The sequence below is a fragment of the Dicentrarchus labrax genome, unplaced genomic scaffold (genome assembly GCF_905237075.1).
Source record: "Dicentrarchus labrax unplaced genomic scaffold, dlabrax2021, whole genome shotgun sequence".
Classification (NCBI taxonomy): Eukaryota; Metazoa; Chordata; class Actinopteri; family Moronidae; genus Dicentrarchus; species Dicentrarchus labrax.
The window spans coordinates 29,056,574-29,078,990 of NW_026136714.1; the positions used below are offsets into that span (position 1 = coordinate 29,056,574).

Below are 22,417 nucleotides of genomic sequence, written 5' to 3' on the forward strand. Positions count from 1 at the left end.
CACACTGATGGGTCATTTAGCCACCGTTATTCTTCAACTACAGTGGGAAGCCTTTTTGTACATAAGGGACAGCGTTCCAACATAGACCCATTTTTGTCCATTGTCTCAATTGAGTCCAGATCTGCAGTTATTCGTCCAGATGGAGCATATTTCTTTAACCCTTTAGGCACCTTTAAAATGAACATACAAGTTTGAACCTGGGGACCCAAAATGGTCCCTCATAAAAGTGTCACAAAAATATATATATTTTTAAATATATATATATATATATAAAAAAAAACTCACTTTCACCGCATCAAATCTTTTCAACAACTTCAGACCTAACCAAAGATATAAAGTTTTTAAATTTTTTTAAAATATTTTTTATGTTATTATGCCCTTTTTGTCATAAGATGTCATGTGTATTGTCTTTTGCCTGTGTTCACAATCAAGGCATAAACCACTGATTTGAGGTGCATTTTACATGCATGTGCTCCACATTTGGCGCACTTTTGTCCAAACCCTTCTGCACTGTGGGCATAAGACACACTGCCTCTGCTTTCTGGAGGGCCTTGGCTGTGGCTCCTCCTCCTCCTCCTCTTCCTCCTCCTGACCATGGACCTGGCTTCGGGCTTGTAGGACCAGGCTGGCTGCAGACGGTCCTCTGGGCAAATGGCAGGGACTCTCCATGTGTGGGGGACCATAAGATTTCCCCATTTTTTTGGTCTCCATAGAGCGGTGTCATCCTCCATTGCCTCTAACTCTAATTCCTCCTCCTCCTCTTCCTCCACTTAGCTGCAGGGCACTGGCAGGAACCTGGCTGTAGTATAGCCTCCTGCAACCCTGCGTCCTCATATCCCCCATATGAGGACACAGGGAAACATAGTTTTATAGTAGAAAAAAGTCTTGATTTCCTCATATGAGGACAAACTTTTTTGTGAAAACTACAAATTGTTCAAAAACAATGCTTTTTTTTTTTATGTCTATCAGGTCCTACTAATCCAAAAGCTCAGGTCTCAGGAGGGTAAAAGCGCTTTGAATGGTCTGAAGACTAGGAAGGCGCTATACAAGAACAGATCCATTAACCATTTATCATTCCAACTATTCTCACACACTTCTAACATGCACCTGCATAAACAGCCTATACCAAGCATCCAATAGAAGAGAGGAGGCCTCTCTTGATCAAGAAAAAACATAAACAGCTCATTTGGCCTTTGATTCGAATTTCTCTCTCTCTCTCTCTCTCTCTCTCTCTCTCTCTCTCTCTCTCTCTCTCTCTCTCTCTCTCTCTCTCTCTCTCTCTCCACACACACACACACACACACACACACACACACACACTCTCTTTTATATCTCTCCCAACATACCAAGACCATTTTTATGGTGTTAAGTTTTTTTATTGCCATGCATTTTGCAAGGTAAGAGAACTAGGCCTCCATTGAAACTTTATGTGATGAAGCTCTGTGGCCCCTGGTGGTTTGGGGGGGGGTCATCACACCTAAAACCTGTTTTCCCTGTATTTTGAAGGTAGTGGCTTAGATTAAGGTATTCATGGGAAAAGCATTATAATATGTCAAGATTACAGTATATCAAAAACATGTGGTTATAATGGGAGTCAATGTGTCCAAGTCGGGCCCGAGGTGAAAGGTTGGAGGTAAAGGTGCAAATCTCCTATCCTATACACCTTACAATAGAGGGGATCATGGAATTTTAAAAATAATAATAAAAAACAAATCCTGGCCAAGTTTCATACAATTAGCCTTTAAACTGACTGATATATTGTGAATCAAACAACACGTGTACACGTTTGGTCCCCCAAGGTGCCTCGAGGGTTAAATGAGCCAAGAAAAGCCTGCTTTAACCCAGATGGAGCTACTTGTAAATCTGTTCTGTCCAAATGGGAAACCCAGCAACTCCATACAAAGTTATTCCAAACAGATATGTACATTTGGGAAGGTTTGTCACATGTACATTCACCAGAAAAAATTGGCCATTTGGAATATCTCTGTGTGGGGAAACTGGGTTTCTCTAAAGGACACTGTCACAAATCAAATGCTTGACATTTCCAGAGCTTGTTTCCTTATGCTTTAAAATGGTGCATAACCAGTGCCTGAACCTCACAAAATCACGGTCGACGACATTAAAAAACAGCAAATTTGAAGTTGACATAATATAATAATAATATATAATATATTAACTACTTAAAGTATAAACAGTTTAAAGTATACTTAAATATATTTATATAAATAAATACAAAACACTTATAGAATTTACACAACAAATTCACATAAAACCCAACTACATTAAATTAACACAGATAACAGTTTCAGTAGTAATAACAGCAACATACATTTTGAGTTTTTATTCTACAGCAATTATTTTGCAGAAATATTTGCTAATGTTAGGTACTAGCTAATGGTAGGTGGGTGCTGCCAGAGCCATGTGGAGAGAGAGAGTTGCCGTAATGTTAACTAATGACGGCACACATGCAGTGATGTCTCTGTTGCCTTTAACGTCCACACCAGAGAGCAACTCTAGACCAATAGATATAGAATAGAATACTAATTGTGTATTTCTTGCTGTCTCCTTCCCCCTTGACCAAACCCCTACACCTACCTTTCCTGCCCTTTGTCTCCATTGGTAATCACATTCGGTCTGATCTGATCATTGGTCTATGTATAAAAGTACCTAATTTAATTTGCTCTGGGTCAGCCTACTGACTCAGATCGCCGGCATACTTTATTAAACTCACATCACCACAGCAAACCTGAACTGGACTTGAATGATTCTTCTTCGACATACCGAAACAAGACACCAACATCTGCGTTGCGATTCAGTCTGGTAGATACTGTTCATATAGGAATCAGTGCAACATTGGCAGCCTGTTTCGGTACCCAACTCTATCTTTTGGTGGACCAAACTTTTCTGTCCTTTTAGCATCTTGTATTTTATCCTGACCAAATAAAGTGCCTCATTTTGCCACTTAAAACTAATATTCTAAAGGATTAATGGCTATAAATTATGGATGGGAAGGGAACAGTCCAGCCTTAACAAAAAGCCCCCCTAATACAATCTGTCCGATGTTGAGTTGTGGGTAAATAGGAAGTCAATTTTTTGCTCTGTCCATTTTTGGAAATTAATGTTCACCAAAGCTGGTATATACCGGATTTGGAACAAACCAGAAACAACTGTGGCATTTGTTTTTTTATGTTATTAACCGGTTTCCTACAATTTATCAACAACAATGTGTATGGTATGTGATAAAAACTACAGTATTTCCAGTCTCATTTTCCACCTCTTCATTAATTATGCCACAAGAACAACTGGGTGACTGTTGTTGTTTCGTCATGTGTGAAATCTGTTATCTGACTAATTTGATTCATCTTCACGGTTCTTCAGATGTGATGGAACAACAAACAGGATGCAGAGGACAGGGACTTTTGTTCCAGAGTTTAGTTTCCGGGCCTCCATATTTCCTGGAACTATTTATCTATTTATTTAAGTTTGAAGCCTGACTCATCTTTCTCCGATATTATTTAAAAATAAATAATTCAGGGTACAATGTACATGTGTTTGCTCCTTGATTAAAAATCAGGTAAGGCATTCACTGACCTGTCTCACCCCAGCAGTATCTAGCTGTTGAGGTAAGGAGTGTTTACGTAGGCCAGGTGGAGGCTTCTCCGCCACTTCACAGCTGCTCACATCGTTCTCCACAAATAGCTCATCATCCTCACCCACTGACTCCAGACGACTGCTCCCCCCTGAGCCAAAAATAAGAATCATTTCATTCCTCCGAACAGAAGTAGTGATTTTTCTAAATAACTTCAAATAACACATACTCATGCATACAATTTTTATGGTATTGTTTTTAAGTCAGTAAGACAAAAGAGCTCATCATACAAAACACCAAAGATTTAATGCAGCTAATAATGATTAATGTGCAAAATGTTGAGATAGTTGATGATTTTAAACACACATCAACAGCAGTCTCACCTTCAAGGAAAATACTGACCACATTTTTAAGAACGCCTGCACTTGATTTTGCAGTGAGCTAAAATATTCTGGAAACTGTGTACAAGAGGTGATAAATGAAAGTAGGATACTATAGACTAGGATACAGATACAGGACTTTGCTGCAGTTTTTTGCACAATATGTTAATGTCATGTTATGTGTAGTGTAGACTTGTGTATCGTGATTTGTACTTTTATGCATGTTTTTATGTTTTGTGAGTTGTATTTTTATTAAATGTCTTTGATTTCCACATTGTGGACAGTAAAAGTTTTTGTATTTGTATGTACCAATGACTTCACTGTTAAACAGGTTATGGTGCATGCCAGGAATAGATGCATAGTCTAAATAATAAATAAATCTAAAAACAAAAACATTCTGGTGTAAATGAACAAGCTATTTCTGCGAAGTACTAACCCTGGTTTCGGCTGCAGAGCTTGGTGGGTGTGGGGCTGCAGCATGATCCTTTGGGCCCCCCCCCCTGACTTTGTTTTTCTAGTTTATCCAGGTTAGTCAACTGTAAGGACAAAAACACACATATTTGCAGTTCATCTCTTCTTAAACAACTACGGACTGTCTGATATCTGGTATTAAAACTTATTTCATTCATTTTCATAAATAGTACAGGAGGTTTTCTTTCTCATCCACTTTCAGCAAGGCCTGTTTAAATGCTGTAATATACATAATATATTGTGTATTGCCAGGTAAACACTTTGTTGCTGCTCTGTTGTATTGAATCAGTTGAGGGGATCCAGGTATGTGATCATGATGCATCCATCTGGAGGTAACCTGGAGGTGTTCTAGTGGAAGTAAAGACGTGGTCAGACCCACATGCATCCGGAAGGAGCTAGACCACAACTGCTGACACCACAATCTTAACTAACTACCCTCCAGTTGGCCACTAATTCTGCCTCATGACACAGGCTGCTGCTGTAGATTGGAGTAGATTAATTTAAGTGGTACAAAGACAAACTCCTCACACACACAAACAGACACATGGACCAATACTACATATTATCTTTGTGTACCGCATAGGGGTTGGTACTGGTGCTGCAGTTGGAGGTCTGGGATGAGCAGAGGGGAGCAGTCTGAGAGAGGGAGGACGAGGAATTGCAGGTGCTGACTAGGTCTGGCAGACTGGTAGAAGGGAAGCGCTCCAAAACCACATATGACTCCTCCTGTGGGGACAGGAAGATATTCTTTTTTATGGCTCTTTTCTTTCACATGCATTATGATTCTTGGCTTCGTTTTACTCTAACCATTTTACAGCCAGTTGACACCTGGTATTAACATGTGTCCTGGGAGATCAAATTACAAGTGGATTGTGATCAGAATACTCATTGCATTTGCACTGCATTTGACCACATATCTTTTTTAGTGTGAAAGTGTCCTGGGCCGAACTGAAAGACCGTACAAAGAAACACGCTGTTTATTTTGATTATATTTGGGCTAAAATTACAGGGCTAAATAATATGTCCTGCCCAGTTCATTTACTAGGCTATGCTACAAGTTAGTCTGTTTATGCTGCCAGGTTTCATCCCATTTCAGATGTAGTTCACTTTCTTCTTTCAGAATTTATATGTGCTGACCATGAGGTGTGGTACTTTCACATTAGTGGAATGGGGTTCATCTCCCTACAGTGTCCTTGCTAAAAGACAAATTATATGAAAAAACAATAGTTATCAATCTACACATTTCACAACAAACCTAAATGTCCCTGACGTCCCACCTTCAAACACAACCTCATTTGGCCATCCATGAAAAAGCTACTTAACCTCCCATTTTCTATAGCAATACATACTTCCTATGGGCACTGCACTACTATGACTAAGTTTATTTCTAAAACCTGACAATCCAGAGTTGGGACCAGGATGCAGAGCTGCTGTCTTACACACTTCTCTGCACTTCCATTAGAGCAGTCACCCACCCAAAACCCCATAGAGACTCTGTCTGTCCCCCGACCACCTAAATTATTTAAAGAAATAAAAACAAGAAGAATTAAACATAAAAACCTAATAAAAATTAAAACAAACTCCTCAGTAGCACAAAATAAAAGAATGAAATGTGGACTGTTAAATATCAGGTCTCTGTCCTCTAAAGCAGTTCTAGTGAATGAATTAATATCAGATTATGACATATTATTAGATTATAAGCCATTAGGCAAAACTTCCTACAGCAGATGTCTATCTGACAGTGCTGTAGCTAAATTTAAGGAGGAGATTCCATCAGTATTTAATTCAATGCCATGTCTGAATATAACAGAGTCCTATAACAACTTTAGTCCCTCTGACATTGATAATCTTGTTAATAGTGCTGCAGGCTCACTACGATCAACATTAGATTCTATTGCCCCTATAAAAAGGAAATCATAGGAGATAAGCACCGTGGTACAACCACCAAACCCGCCAGTTAAAGCAAAAAACAAGGAAATCTGAAAGGAAATGGCGCTCTTCCAAATTATTAGAACATCACTCAATTTGACAAGATAATCTTAAAATGTATAGAAAGGCCCTCCGTAATGCCAGAGGAGCCTATTACTCAGCACTAATAGAAGAAAATAAGAATAACCCTAGGTTCCTCTTCAGCACTGTAGCCAGGCTGACAGAGAGTCACAGCTTTATTGAGCCACATATCCCCATAACCTTAAGTAGCAATGATTTCATGAGCTTCTTTTATGATAAAATTATTACTATTAGAGAGAAAATTAATTACGAAATGCCCTCAACAGCCATCACTGGCTCTCCAAGTTCAGGAACTTTAACTAATGTAAACTCAGATATATGTTTAGAATGTTTATCTGCTATCAATCTTCATCAGTTAACTTCAATAATTTCTTCAACAAAGCCATCAACCTGTCTATTAGACCCGATCCCAACTAGGCTGCTTAAAGAAGTTGTTCCCTTAATTGGCACTTCTTTACTGGATATAATTAATATTTCTTTATTATCAGGATATGTACCACAGTCCTTTAAAGTAGCTGTAATTAAACCCCTTCTTAAAAAGCCCACTCTTGACCCAGGGTTTTTAGCCAACTATAGACCGATTTCTAACCTCCCCTTCCTCTCTAAGATTCTGGAGAAAGTAGTCGCCAAAGAGTTGTGTGACTTTTTACATAACAATAGTTTATTTGAGGATTTTCCTGAAAATCCTGGATAAGCTGCAATTTTCTGATGTTAAACTCAGAAAAAAACGAAATTCTTGTACCCAAAAACCTCAGAGACTCACTGTCTAAAGATATAGTTACTCTAGATGGCATTACCTTGGCCTCTAGCACCACTGTCAGGAATCTTGGAGTTATCTTTGATCAGGATTTGTCATTTAATTAAAGCAAACCTCTAGGACTGCCTTCTTTCATTTACGTAATATTACAAAAATTAGACACATCCTGTCACAGACAGATGCAGAAAAACTAATCCATGCATTTGTTACTTCTAGGCTGGATTACTGCAACTCCTTATTATCAGGCTGCCCCAATAAGTCCATTAAGAAGCTACAATTAATTCAGAACGCTGCAGCACGAGTACTGACAGGAACTAGAAAAAGAGATCACATCTCTCCTGTACTAGCTTCTCTGCACTGGCTCCCTATAAAATTTAGAATAGAATTTAAAATCCTCCTCCTCACCTATAAAGCTCTTCATGGTCAGGCCCCTTCATATCTTAAAGAGCTCATAGTACCCTCTAGAACACTGCGTTCTCTGAACCTAGCCTATTATATTTCGAACCTTCGCCATGAATGAGGGATTTGTCATAACTTCTGCGTACATGATCCGATCGCAACAAAACTTCACATTTGATGAGAGTCCCGCCCTGAACATGTCTATGTGATAACGTTCAGTAATAGTGAGAGCGCCACCTAGTGGCAACAGGAAGTATCACGTTTTATATTTTCATATTCTACTCCTAGCAGGATGATCAGATCCAGAAATGTACTTATAAAATGCAAAACACATTGTTGATATGTGATGACTGCGGTGAGTGGGCGTGTCTTTGGCGTGGCGGGAAATTTTGATGTACCGCCACAAAACACGAATTTGCTATAACTTGAGTGTACATTGTCCAATCGGCTCCAAACTTCACTTGTCTGATAAGAGTCCTGCCCTGAACATGCCTATGTGATAATATTCAGTAATAGTGAGAGCACCACCTAGTGGTGAAAGGAAATTTATTTTTTGTACTTTTATTTATATCTTCAAGCATATTGACCAGATCCAGCTGAAATTATGTGAGAAGTTCCTTAGGAGGATGAGGATCACATATTATGAATCTTAAGAATTTGCATGGAACCATGTTTCCATGGCGACGCGGCGAAAATCAAAAAAATTAACATTTTTGGGGGGTCTAAACATGCCTGAAAACTCATGAAACTTTGCACAGCCCTCGGTGGTTCCGAACGCCGAGGTATTGTCTTGGTCCCGTGGATGGGCGTCGCAAAATGGCTTAGCCACGCCCCCCAGAGTCAGCCCCCAAGACACGTATGACTGACATGTATGAAAATTGCCACGCATGTGTATCATGATAAAAGAAGCAAAAAAGTCTCTTGGACCCATACCTCAAACCCAACAGGAAGTCGGCCATTTTGGATTTTGTGGCCATTTACACACGTTGTATTTGAACAAACTCCTCCTAGGGCATTTATTGGACCGACTTCAGATTTGGACACAGCCATCTAAACACATTCACCATTAAAAGTTGTGCTTTTGTCAAACCTCCTGCCCGTGGTGTGGTGTCCCGTGGCATCCAATTTCGATCCTTCGCCATAAAAAGAGGGATTCGTCATAACTTCTGCATACATGATCCAACTGCAACGAAACTTCACATGTCTGATAAGAGTCCCGCCCTGAACACATAGTGATAGCGCCACCTAGTGGCAACAGGAAGTAAGTGCTGCGTGGCAATTTTGAGCTGATTTACGTGACATTTTCATGTTGTGGTCCGCACTTGTTACGACGGCACGTGACGTGGCCGCAGCACACCCCGACGGCACGTGACGCAGCCGCAGCACGCCCCGACAGATCCCGAGATCCCGTTCATCACTGCTTGCAGCTTTAATTGTTATTATTAGGGACCAAGCCAGCGACTGCTGGAGGTCCCTATTGTATTTGCTATGTTTCTTCTTCTTACCTATTATCATTTTTAGCCCCCTTTGACTGCATTTTTGCCCCCCTGAACATATACGAAAAGTCAATTTTATTTGGCAAACTTGTCAGGCCTGGTGAAAATGGGGATATTCTATCCATCGCTTTTGGGTTGGCCACTAGGTGGCACTACTATCATAACAAATACATTTAGGCTAATAACTTCTGCATAGTTTGTCGCACATACAAAAACCTTATATCCCCACGTTCGGTAAATGGAGCTGGATCTCCCCCATATCTCCCCTCGCCCACTTTCACCTATAATTTGTTTTTTCTAGAGCGCAAAATTTCCATAAACTACTTTTTCATGTTCCTCCTATGTGCTTTGTCCGATTCGCACAACATTTTTCACGTAGCACCTGGGGACTGTCCTTATAAAAAAGTAATTCAAAGAATTTTGATATTTCAAAAAATGAGCACGTAATAAAATTAGCACTTCCTGTGGATTTTTTGTCAAAAAGGAAGTGGACCATTTCTCCACATTGGTATGTCCGATTGACACCAAGCTTGGGTCCATAGTTCCTCATGTCTTCCTTAGGCATCGTGCACAATTTCAGGCCATCACCACTAGGTAGTGCTCTTTAAAATGAAGAAGTTTATATCTCCGCATTGGCACATGTGATTTAAATGAAACTTGGTACGATGCTTATCCCCCTACAGGATAAAAAAAAGCAGCCCCGGCGCCACGTTTCACCGATATGTACGAAACTTAGTAGGCAAGTGCAACGTTCTGAGACCTAAAAAAAAGCCTCTTGGACCCATACCCCAAACCCCATGGGAAGTCGGACATTTTGATTTTGATTTTCACTTTCGGCGACCTTTTCGCGTTGTATTTGAACAAACTCCTCCTAGGGAATTTATCAGATCTACTTTAAAATTGGTCAGTACAGTCAAAAAATGGTGCTGATTAAAAGTTTTGCTATTTGTGCATGTACATTAAAGGGCGTGTCCGTGGCGTGCCGTCAAAGTTGGCCACGTTGAATTTTGCAGCCTTTTTCGGTGATTTTTTGGGTTGTATTTGAACGATCGGATCTACTTCAAAATTGGTCAGTTCAGTCAAAAAAAGGTGCTAATTAAAAGTTGTGCTATTTGTGCATGTACGTTGAAGGGCTTGTCGGTAGCGTGCCGTCAAAGTTGGCTTTAATTTTTTTTTTTTTTTTTTTTTTTGTTTTTTTTTGAGAAAATTAAAGAATTTTTATAATTTATAATAAAAAATTAAAATAAAAAAAAACTATTATGGTATTGCGTGCCGTCAAAGTTGGCCACGTTGAATTTTGCAGCCTTTTTCTTTGATTTTTCGTGTTGTATTTTAACGAACTCCCCCTAGGGAATTCATCGGCTCTGCTTCAAAATTGGTCAGTACAGTTACAGTATAGTGCTGATTAAAATTTGTGCTATTTGTACACGTACGTTGAAGGGCGTGTCCATGGCGCGCCATCAAATTTGATTAGGTTGAACTGAATGTCAAACTGTGGTGCCATTTCTGGCACTTCGCACTTTCAGCGTTTTTTTTCATTGTATTTGAACAAACTCCTACTAGGGAATTTATCGGATCAACTTCAAAATTGGTCAATAAAGTAAAAAAATACTGCTGATCAAAAGTTGTGCTATTTGTGACTGTATATATCGAAACGCCTGCCCATGATGACGTGTTGAATTCCGCCGATTGGCCATGAAACAGATAGTACTCATAACTAACATGATAAACTCATGTCCACTAAACGTCACATATTCTGTAACACGTCCTCACAACTTGAGTGTACATGGTCCAATCTCAATGAAACTTCATGTGTTTGACTTGAACTCGTCTACATGACAATATTCAGACATAGTGATAGCTCCACCTTCTGGCAACAGAAAGTAAGCCCTGCGTGGCGATTCTGAACTGATTTACGTGAAATCTTCATGTTGTGGTCTGCACGTGTAACGACGGCACGTGACGCGGCCGCAGCACACCCCGAGTTGCATGGAGTGCGAGGTCCCGCCCAACGCTGCTTGCAGCTTTAATTATTATTATCACTATATTATTACTACAGTTACTATTATTACTATAATCACTGCTCATTGTCCCCCATCGTTGTTGTCATTGTCGTCATCATCTTCTTCATGTTCATCATCATCACCATCAGTCACTACTATTAGTGTAGTTGTTGCTACTGTGCACCTTTGTCTCTGTCTCTGTCCTTCTGTCGTTACCTGTGTTCTCTCTCTTTCTGTCTCTCTCTATCTATCTCTCTCTCTGTCTCTGTCTCTCTCTCTCACCCCAACTGGTCGAGGCAGACGCCCACCCACCTAGAGCTGGGGTCTTTCCGAGGTTTCTGCCTCTTAAAAGGAAGTTTTTCCTTGCCGCCGTCGCCAAGTGCTTGCTCATTGTGGGAACTGTTGGGTCTCTGTAAATAATGTTATAAGAAGTACGGTCTATACGTGCTCTATTTTGAAAAGTGTCCTGAGATAACTTCTGTTATGAATTGGCGCTATACAAATAAAATTAATTGAATTGAAAATTGAATGTACTAGGCATTGACAGTTTCCGATAACTTAACAGAAATAACGGCTAAGCAAGCACTGTTAAATTACTGTTAAGGTTGTACTGATGTGTTTTTATTCAGGTTATGTTGTTAGTATTTATTTATTTCCTCTTACTTAGTTTCTTTAAATTAGATTCTACATTGTGTATTTTCCTCTGTTAGCTTTTATTATATCTCATTAATAAATGCTTATGTTTATACATGCTGGCCTATTTAATTTCCTACAAGAGTGGGTTATACCAGCCTCTTCCATGCAGAACTCCAAATCCTTTTACTAGAACTATTATAAGTTATTAATTTAATTATTAATCCGATTTCTAAATTAATAGTTTAGAGACTATGAGACCGATCAATCAATTATTGGCTATTATTTCTCTTATATAAGGGTGGTGCGCTGAGGAACTTCAATATTAATTAAAATAATTTTCTATTATATTTTGATAATTATAAACTTTGATAATTAAAATGTATTGGTTACACTAATACAGTTAAACCTCTGTGATTTATCATAGCGCCTATAAAAACAACTCATTTGATCTTTGCTAAACGAAATATGAACATGTTTATTTTCATAGAACAGGGGAGTGAGATCCGATCACAAGTGGTCACTTGAGATGCATGTGGAGACTCATTCTAATGCCAGGTGTAAACTGATGTAGTTAGAGCTGTCCACTTGTGTTTGGATCCCCCAAGACGCATGTTAATACCAGGTCTGAACAGGGCCTCTCATTCATGCTGTTATTTACTACTTTGTTAATATCTAGTTTGGAAAAGACATTTATTTTGAAAAGGCAGCAGTTTTGTCTCTGTGTGTGTGTGTGTGTGTGTGTGTGTGTGTGTGTGTGTGTGTGTGTGTGTGTGTGTCTGTGTGTGTGTGTGCGTGCGTGCATGTGCACTTACCCTGCTGGCCACCACCAGCTGGATGAGACCAGAAGTGGAGCGGAGGATAGCAACAGCCTCCTGATGAGTGAGACCCACCAGAGACTGACCATTAATCATCAGCAGCTCGTCACCAGCGTGTAGACGACCGTCCCTGAAACATACACACATTGAGACACAAACACTGACTGTACATCACAAACTAAAGCTGAACTCATCTCCACCACCTCAGGTGCCTGAACTGTCACATATTGTATCAGACCTAGCATTCAGAGAGGGCATACTTCCATCAAGGCTGCACTTTTCAATTCTTTATAATTCTGGACTGAATATAGAGAGACAATCATGTGACACAACTTCCAGATGTATCTGATTCAAAGAAGTGTAGCAGCTTAAGTATGAAAATATTGCATCAACGCTAAAAACTTTACACCAAATTTAATCATAATCTGTACACGTTTTGAGATATTCCACTTTCCAAAAAGCAAACAGACTAAATAATAAGACTTAAAACATAAGCTTCTTACTGAGGGAAAAATAATTAGGACCATGTGCTACAGTATGTAAGGTTCACTTTACTGTAAGGCAACTAAATGTGAACAGCTGGTTGGTTATAGATAAATGTAGACAAACATATGTAGTTCATATATAGTAAGGTTATGATCATAAAGCAGTGAATTACTGAAAAAGCAAAATCCTTCATAATAAATGTTTGGGAAAAAAAGAATCAGTGAGAAGAAACAATTATGTTAAAGAAATGTTTTTGAAACACTTAATAATTCCATCAATCAGAGCACATATTATTATTGTACAGTAGGAAGTAGAGTTGAGCTTGACTGAAACAAGTATCCGGTAGAGGCAATTTACTTTTTACAAGAACGAGTATCAGATGAGTAAATGTGCCAATAGCTGTACTTAAATATAGCAACTTTTATAAAAAAAAAATCTGTAAATAGTACTCTAGTGATCGAAAACATTGCTCATTATAAGGCTATCTGTGAATAGTTTTGTCAACCCATATCAATTTCAGGCTTAAATTAACAACTTCCAGTTTAAATCCCTCCCATTTTGAGTATGGATACAGATATAGATAATGGTGTACTCACTCATCACTAGTGGGGAGGCCTCCACTGTAAACCTTAACAGTATTTTAAACATTAACTAGGGAGCTGGGATAGAGATAATGGAATATTAGCTACAAACACACAACACCAAAGCAAACATTTTTCCTGACTTTATTAAATGTACCTGTGAATAGCACCCCCCTCTTCTACATGCGCTATAATGATGCCGTGAGGAGAGCGCTTGGAGCCACGCCCCCCTGTTATCTGTAGGCCTAGGCCCTCCTGACCCTTCACCATATGCATCTTCCAGATGTGGTTGCCCTCTCTGTGCTACAAATGAGCAAAAACAAACATACATCAAACAAAACATTACACGGTTGATTTAAATATAATACCATGGTGATATGATAGGACCATGAAGCTGAAAAAAAACAAACATATCAACAATCTGACCATAACTGATTTAGTCAAAATTTGGCAAATTTGTTAGTACATATGAATGCAGGATTAAACAGTGCCAAGAGTCATATATAGACACATCTTAAATTAGCAAATGTAAGCAAAAGGTTAGGTAACTTTCTGTATATAAGTTATATATGGGTCATTTTTATCTTTTAACCATCTTCCAGATTTGGTTGTCTTTTAATATAGATGCACAAACCTAGGGAGGTCTGGGAGCATGTTCCCACTGGGTAATTTTTTTCCCCCCATTTACAGCAGCTAAATGCACTATTTTTTCAAGCCAGTGGGCATAATAAACAAGAATGCCTAAAAATGATTTGAGATTCGTTTTTGTATCTAATTGTTCTCTATGCCCACTGTCTTTATTTATGAAACCATAAAAATAATAAATGTTGAGGGTGACGAATTTCCACTCTTGCCACCCAAAAAAAAGGCTGAAAAATATGGTTGGAATTTGGCGTAAAAAGCATTACTAATTCTGTTCAAGCGATAAGCATACATTATCGGGCAATAACGGAAATAATTTTAGCTAAAAAATCCACTATATCGGCATGTGGATAATCTGTGAATTTTTCCCTGTGAATTGGTATCACTCTAAAAAAAACCCATATCAGTCAGGCTGGAGTCCCAGAAGCACCTGCTCTGTTTCTGATTGGCTCACCCTGACACTCACTGAAAGCAATGAGCACTAGCCAATCAGAGGCAGAGTAGGGCGGCTCATGACTTTGCCACCCTGGTAAAAAAAAAAAAAAAGGGGGCATACAGGAAAGGAGAAAGTTCACTGAGGTTCAGACTGAGGCTTGCTCAACTGTTATTGGAGCACAGAGCAAAAAGGGGCTTAGGAAGGGTCAATAGGAAGCTGCAAAGTGTGAAATCTATTCAATCTCTAAATAAAGCCTCAGATTTTGCCTTCAATGCTCACAGAAGTATCAGCTGAAGTGTCCTTGAACAACTCTATTATGTGGTAACTAATGGGAAAGGGACAGAACTTTTATTCTTCTAAAGATGCCTGTATCAGTTTATTGCTACTGAGCCTTGATTGACTCTGTTTTTTGTCTGCTCAGTGGAATACATGTGACAATGTGTTGTTGTACATGTATGTACAGACATTTATGGTCCATTTATGAATGAATCCCACTGACTTTGGTGATCCCATGTCTGGATTTCATGTTGTTTTTTTAGTGAAATATCTTGACTTGCAATGAAATCTGATATATATATTCATGACTTTGGGGAAATTGGGAATTTGGCCCCCCTGTCAATAGCGCCACCACCAGGTTAACATTTGTGGTTTAGAGTGAAATGTCTCAATAACCACTGGGTGGTTTGCCATGCAATCATGATGAATTGTAAAAACTTTTCTACCGCATCCATGATCATTTTAGCAACTTGTGGGCCTAGAAGGTAACAGAGGTCATCTCCATCTAGGGCACCGACATGAGGGCTACAGACATTATTCTTCATACAATCCCTTTGATGTGCTGGGACGAAGCACCAGTTGTCTGTCTCAATCCTCTGACCCACATGTGAAACCACTATCCCATCACTCTCTCTGGTTTCCTCACACCAGTTGTTGCAGGGCAGTGATCCTATTTATCCTCTCAAACATCTGTACACATATCGGACCACTGAACACCTGGCTGCTGGACCTGCACCAGGGAACCGAAAATGTAAAACCTTGAAACTGAAATTCTTATTTTGTTAATTATTGCAGGCATTTTCTATGTATTTGACGAAGTGGTATGATGACTGTTAATCTCAGTGGTGACTTTTTCCATCATCATTTTGGTTTCCAGAGCTCTACACCAATCTCTATTGAAACACTTTTTAGTTTATTAACATGATATTCATCAACCACCACACTGATGGGATGAATGCATCACTAGTCATTCAAGCTTGAAGTAAAACTATCGCCCCTTTCATACAGCTGGCGTATAGATGAGGTCCACTCATGTGTTCAAACAGCTGTCTCAGTTTAATCTCTAGTTGTCACTGTTTGTAGGGACTCTAGTCTTCAGTCTACCTTCAATAATCACCAAATAAAAGCCAGTGTCAACCTATTGTGACATCACCCAGTGGTTGGTGGAGTACCATTTTGATGCCTCGAGTTGGCAATATAGCATGTTGCTTTTTTGCGACCAGCAGCGGTGACGTACTACTTGTTGAGCTGCTCGCATTGGCTGCGCTTAGTTTTGACTCGTCCGTAGCAGGAAACAATGCTGGCTTCCCTGGTCACACACAATCTCATATTACAGCTAAACAACACACTAAAATATGTTTGTGAAAATATTTGATGAGAGAAATAGTCAACACAGTAACAGAATCTTAATTCATATTTGATCAGCACTGCCTAGTTTGACAGTTTGATCTGAGTTTGGTCCGTTGCGCTGGACGGACTCACTGAGAATGAGCTGTCAATTATCAGGTAGCCACACCCTAAAGCATACCCTGCTTTATCCTCTGTTTCAATCTAAATTGGACCATAATTTACTAAATTAACATCATGCTGAAACTAGAAACTAGAGATTGAGACCATAAATGCATTAGGAAACTTTTAACTGAGCTAATAAGTCGAATCAGAAGTAGGGTCATTTCTCCATAAGACTCAATCAGACTCAGATCTACTCGTAGCTCATGGAGCTGCCCCTGCTGCTATTAGAAATAATGCAGGTTTAAGACACTTTTATGATGGTTTCACTTCACAGACCCGGAAGCTCTGTCCACTAACTACATACTGTCACTAAATAAAAGTCAATGGGGTTGAACAATGAAGAGCTGCACGTACCACAAGATGCAAGAGTTAGACATGAATAATTCTTAAGAGTTCTTATTGCAGCAGAGAAAAAGCTGTTCTTAAAGCAAATTGTTTTGGTGGACGAGACCCGATTGCAGAGGTTGAAACACATAATGAACATAATGAGCAGGGTGGGATGGGTCACGTATAGTTTTATCTTCTCTTTTAAAAATGCATTTGTCAACTCAATTGATGGAAGGGGAAGCATATGCTTTTGGATTATGATGGCGGATGATTGTTAAGTCTGCCTCTCTCTCTTTCTATTCTCAGGAGAACTACTGGGGAGGACCATCAGCACCAGATCTCCTGAAGGCTGTGTACTTTCCCCTCTGGCTGCAATGTGGCACCCTTCCAGACCTGTACGCCTTCAGGACTCTGAGGTGAACAGGAAAGATTGTGGCCGACCCCTGCCGCCCTGGAAGACACTCCCCTCCGGGCAGGATCTTGGACATATGCTTTATACTTCTATACTACTACATGATTATATATTTTGAAAGACTTCATATTTATAACTGTACTGCTTATTATGCTGCACAACTGTGTAACTTTACGGAGGGGGAAGTGGAAAGTCAGATTACATACAGTTCTTGTCTTGACTGTGTCTTTAGATAAAATCTGTAATAATCATGCCATAAATACTAATAAATAAATAAAAAGTAGCTGGATGTCCCACAACTGTCTGCAGCAGAGACTGCTGTTATTGGTGGTCAGTCAGAGTAGAAAGACACAAATTGATCACATGACTTCCAAGATCTCCCATTGGGGACCTGTTACTTTCCTGTTTCCATTGTGGGAAAAATCTTTCACCACAGTACTGTACATCTGTTGTGCCTGTCTTCTTAGGCCTAAGAAAGGAACGTTGCTTCAAGTTAAATCAACAGTTGGTAATGCTGCATTTATTATGCTCCTAGATGTTGGAATACTCTGCCAGGATATATTGTGTATGTTCCAATTTACATTGTTGCAGAATGTCTACTTTCATTTCATTTTCATGTGGTGTGCTTATTTGCAACTTAGTGGCAGTCAAATGTTTGTTGCAGTTTGTTGTGCAGTACCGTACATCTCTGTACCTTTAAAGTTATTTGTTTCCTGCAACGTCATTTTATTTTCCTTGGCATTAGATGTGATGAAAAGGATTGCAAAGAAATATATATAGAAATAGAAACTCTTCTCTCTCATCTCTGGAAAACGTTCACTGTCAATGTATTTCACTTGATTTCTCACAATATCTACTCCTGGAAACTAAAACATCACTATTGGTTTTAGGTTTCTGTTTAAAACCAGAAAAAAGAAGAAAAAAACTGAAAATGAAAAACTGAAACCAAAATCTCTCCTAAATATTAACCAAGCATTTTAGTAGTATAAATATAGCTGCATGCGAGGACAGGATCTCTGATCTCTGGGGTCAAAGTCCTGAGCTCTGTACACTATCCAACAACCTCTGCAGAATTAGATAATGCTTTGGTTCATCCCTAGAAGTGACCTGTTTGAAATTGTAATAGAGACACATCTGGACACATTCTCCAGATAATGAATGATCAAATCTTGCCTTTGCATTTACACCTGGTATTTTCAATGCATTATCATGATCTTCATTGAGACTTGATCTCTGTCTTCTGGACAAAACTTGTGGGAGTTTTGGGAGTTTTTGAGTTAGGGGAAACGCTGTCTACAACAAATTATGAGTTATTTGTCCTCTCTTGTAAACTCTGCAAATGTAAAAAGTTATTTCTTTACTTGTATAAAAAAGATTGTGTCAGCTTGTCTTGGTGTGTTGCAGTACTGGTGTGTAGTTGTCCTTCTAATTTTTCACACAGTTCTGTTGAATAACACATCTTTGGTGATTTCATGGCACAGAATAGACATTTAAGCATTAATCAGAGGTGTGTCTCTTTCAGCCTTCTCACTTGCTCGCTCTCTAGATTAGAGCAACTATTTTATGTTAGCTAAAGACAACGCATTTACACCTCGCATTAACATGCATGTTTTCTTATCTGGATACAGATCAGGTGTAAATGGGGTGCCTGAGTGAGTTCAGATTGTTATACCAACTACTGAAGACTACTTACTAATTCTGTCTAAACACTTGAGTAATGAGCATCGTTAACTAGGTTTGAACTAGAAGGAAATTAATCGAGTGATTTTTAACATACCCACATCTCTTTTCTTGACTGAATGCATTTTACTGTTCAATTTTATGAAAATTTTATTCACCTGAAATAATTTATCTCAATTCAGAATGAAACCCCTTGTCTTCAGAACAAAGGTTTGTGAGAGAGTATGACCCTTCACTTGTCCCGGTGTATTCCGTCAGAGCCCTGTATGTCAGCAGCATCTTACCTGGTTTGAAGGTTCACTGCTGAAAGAATCAATTTTGGATTCTAAAAGCTGACTGTGACATCTTGTGAGCAGGGTGGCGGTGCCTCCTCTGTGTAGACACTGGGGAACAGTTCTCCCCTGAGGAAAGGCATTTGGGCTTTCCTCTGTGGGCGTATGTGTGGAGAGGATGCAACCTGAGTCATCTACTGCAGGACTGACCCCTGCCTCAGTGGGAACAGAAGAGTCGTAGCTGTTGTAACAGCTCGGGAGTTCTGAGTCAGTACTGTCCCGGGTGTCTCGGTTAAAAGATGACCGCGATATGACACCAAACTTGCGTGTGCGTTTGCAGTTTGCCGAGCTGTTGGAGGACTCGGAGGCAGCCCTGCCCTGCTGCCGCTCTTCACAGCCGTCTCTGCCAACAGGGGTACTGATGCTGCCATTGACATCACAGGGACGGGGAGGAGCCATTCGCTTGACTCGCCGCAGCATTATCAGGTAGATACATCCTCCACTCCAACACTGGTTAGCCAGGTAACTATAAAAAAAGATAACGTTGTCATTACATACAGACATTGTTGGGTCAAACTGTAACTGTAAATAAACAGTAATATGGGTGGGCAGCTGGGTGGCCAAAAAAAAACTTTACTGTTAATGTATTGATAGTTTAATCTTTTAAATAAACAACAACTGATCGCTTTGCAAATGCACTTCAACTTTTACTCCCCTGCAAGGCAGTTCAATCGTGCAAAAATCCATCTTTCCAGCCTTTAGTCTATGCTTTTGTTCACGGACCAATCAGTGTCCTTTTTCCTTACCTGGCTCCACTGACATCTACTCCCACCATCAGCTGCCCGTTCAGTGACAGCAGTTCGTCTCTCAGTTTGATCCCCCCACAGCGGGCTGCTGGGCTCCTCTTCTTCACCTCGGTAACCCAGATGCAGCCCACATCCATGATGGGGCTCTGATCCCTCCTCCTCCTAGGGCCTCCCTTCTTTCTTCCATCAGGATCCCCAAAAATTGGAATGTTTCCAAAGCTGAGGCCAAACTCAGCGCTATCACCCTCATCTTTACTGAGGGAGACAGCCTGAACTTCAACGTCCAACCCCTCCCTGCAGGAAGAGGGGTTGGCTGATGGAGCTGTGTCACCCTCCATGAAGTTGAACTTAATATATTCCACCAACTTCTGAATGGCAGGTAGACACAGGGACATGTCCTCCATATTAACACTGTTAACACTGCTGTTGCTGCTGCAAACACTATCCCCTTCTCCATTCTGGTTGGAGTCCACATGCTGGAAGAAGAAGAGTGACCAATCAGTGAATGAAGCTGAATGACAAAAATGACTAAACTTTCCTACACATTATTGATGGTTTGTCATTGTTTATTAACATTCTGTTTCTCCCTTTATTGTTTCATTGTACCACAATAAAATCACAAGTTTATATCCTCATTTACATTTAGGAATTATGCAGTGTCAACACGGAACATATTTTAGTCACATTCTTCAAATCTGTTACCTATCTGATAGAATGTTTTCATTTTAACCAATGCAGTGGTCTACATCAACAGTTACAAATATTTAAAGTCCCCTCCAGTAAAAGCTCATTGTTTCTTCTTATTCATACAGTGTGGTGTTTGATCTTCACTATGCAGAATGATGTATGTGCATTGTTTGTTTTCACATGCATGTGGTGAAAGTGTAAAGTTTCTCTGGGCTCACTGATTTTAAGGGGTGGGGCCTGTGATTTAGAAACCAGTGCCAATACTCTGAGAATTAACTGTATAGGGAGTAGGAGACATCTTTAGTTCAGCAGGAAAACTTGAGAAATGAACAACATTTGAATATTCATAGATTCTGGATTTTTCAATGAGGTAGACGGAAAAGGAGTGGATGGTATAAATACATTTGCTCTAAGTTAACAGTGTTAACTTACTGCCTTGTTAGTGACGGAGAGAGTAGTCACTATGCTTGAAAAAAGCCCACTCTTGAGGGGCTTAAGGGGCTTGAGGGGTTTAAGCCAACTATAGACCCATTTCTAACCTCCCCTTTCTCTCTAAAATTCTAGAAAAGTCTAGTCACCAAACAGTTGTGTGACTTTCTACAAAACAACAGCTTACTTAAGGATTTTAAGTCAGGATTTAGAGTACATTACAGCACAGAGACAACACTGGTTAGTGTTGCTAACAACTTTTTAACTGCATCAGACAATGGACTTGTCTCTGTACTACTAATGTTAGATCTTAGTGCTGCATTGACACACATTAAAAAGAGCAGTGGCAGGACTGGTGGCCTGGTGTCAGGAAAATTATCTCTCCTTGAACACAAACAAGACAAAGGAGATGATTGATTGATTAATTATTGATCCTAGGAGGGGGAGCAGGGAACAGCACACCCCACTGTACATCGGTGAGACAGAGGTAGAGAGGGTTAGAACCTTTAAATTCCTCGGAAGCCACATCAGCAAGGACCTCACCTGGTTTCATCACACCCACCAGCTCCTGAAGAAAGCCCAGCAGAGACTTTACTTCTTAAGAAGGCTGAGGAAATTTGGCATGTCAACCAAAATCCTCAGCAACTTCTATAGATGTACAGTCGAGAGCATCATCACCAGCTCAGTTACAGTCTGGCATGGCAGCTGCACTGCTCAGGACAGGAAGGCTCTCCAGCATGTAATAAAAACTGCACAATTCATCTCTGGGGCAGCCTTCCCATCACTACAGGACATCTACACAACCAGGGTCATCAGGAGGGCCCACAACATCATAAAGGACAATACACACCCACAACACAGTCTCTTCACAATTCTGCCGTCACGCTGTTAGACCGGATTTCATATCTAATCAAACAATCAAGTACAATGTATTCAATCAATTTAAGTTTGATTGCATTACTATCAAATGTAAGTACATTCTACTAATTACAACTAACTAACTAACTAACTACAATTACTAAGTACAATCTAACTAATAATTCTACGAAGTAGAATATACTTATATTTGATAGCAATATAATGTGTGAATAACTTTTAAGTTTAATGGGCTGGAGCTGGAGTTTTGGTCATGACCACGCCTCTTTATTTCCTGTCAGTGCTGCATTCATTTGTATTGGAAGTTTCGGCATTCCTGAGTTGGGAAGTAATTTTTCCGACTTTGTGGGAAATAATGTGGGAACAACATGGATGCTACAAAACAGATGTGTTGTATTTTAATATTTTTCAGAGTGTTTAAAAGACATTGATAGCATAC

At 39.7% G+C, this 22,417-nt stretch overlaps 1 protein-coding gene across 3 annotated transcripts in view; it reads right to left on the minus strand.

The window, feature by feature from the left end:
- Positions 1 to 22,417, minus strand: part of pdzd2 (PDZ domain containing 2) — a 71,920-nt gene that overhangs the window by 20,846 nt on the left and 28,657 nt on the right. For 2 of the 3 annotated variants that reach the window (XM_051422238.1, XM_051422237.1), the window contains exons 3-9: positions 19,987 to 20,462; positions 19,193 to 19,706; positions 13,781 to 13,926; positions 12,554 to 12,686; positions 5,017 to 5,166; positions 4,406 to 4,505; positions 3,592 to 3,740 (exon numbers count right to left, since the gene is read on the minus strand). In XM_051422238.1, the coding sequence (XP_051278198.1) occupies positions 3,592 to 3,740; positions 4,406 to 4,505; positions 5,017 to 5,166; positions 12,554 to 12,686; positions 13,781 to 13,926; positions 19,193 to 19,706; positions 19,987 to 20,462 (1,668 nt within the window). The remainder of the gene's footprint in view (positions 1 to 3,591; positions 3,741 to 4,405; positions 4,506 to 5,016; positions 5,167 to 12,553; positions 12,687 to 13,780; positions 13,927 to 19,192; positions 19,707 to 19,986; positions 20,463 to 22,417) is intronic. The other variant, XM_051422239.1, reaches the window with a different exon arrangement.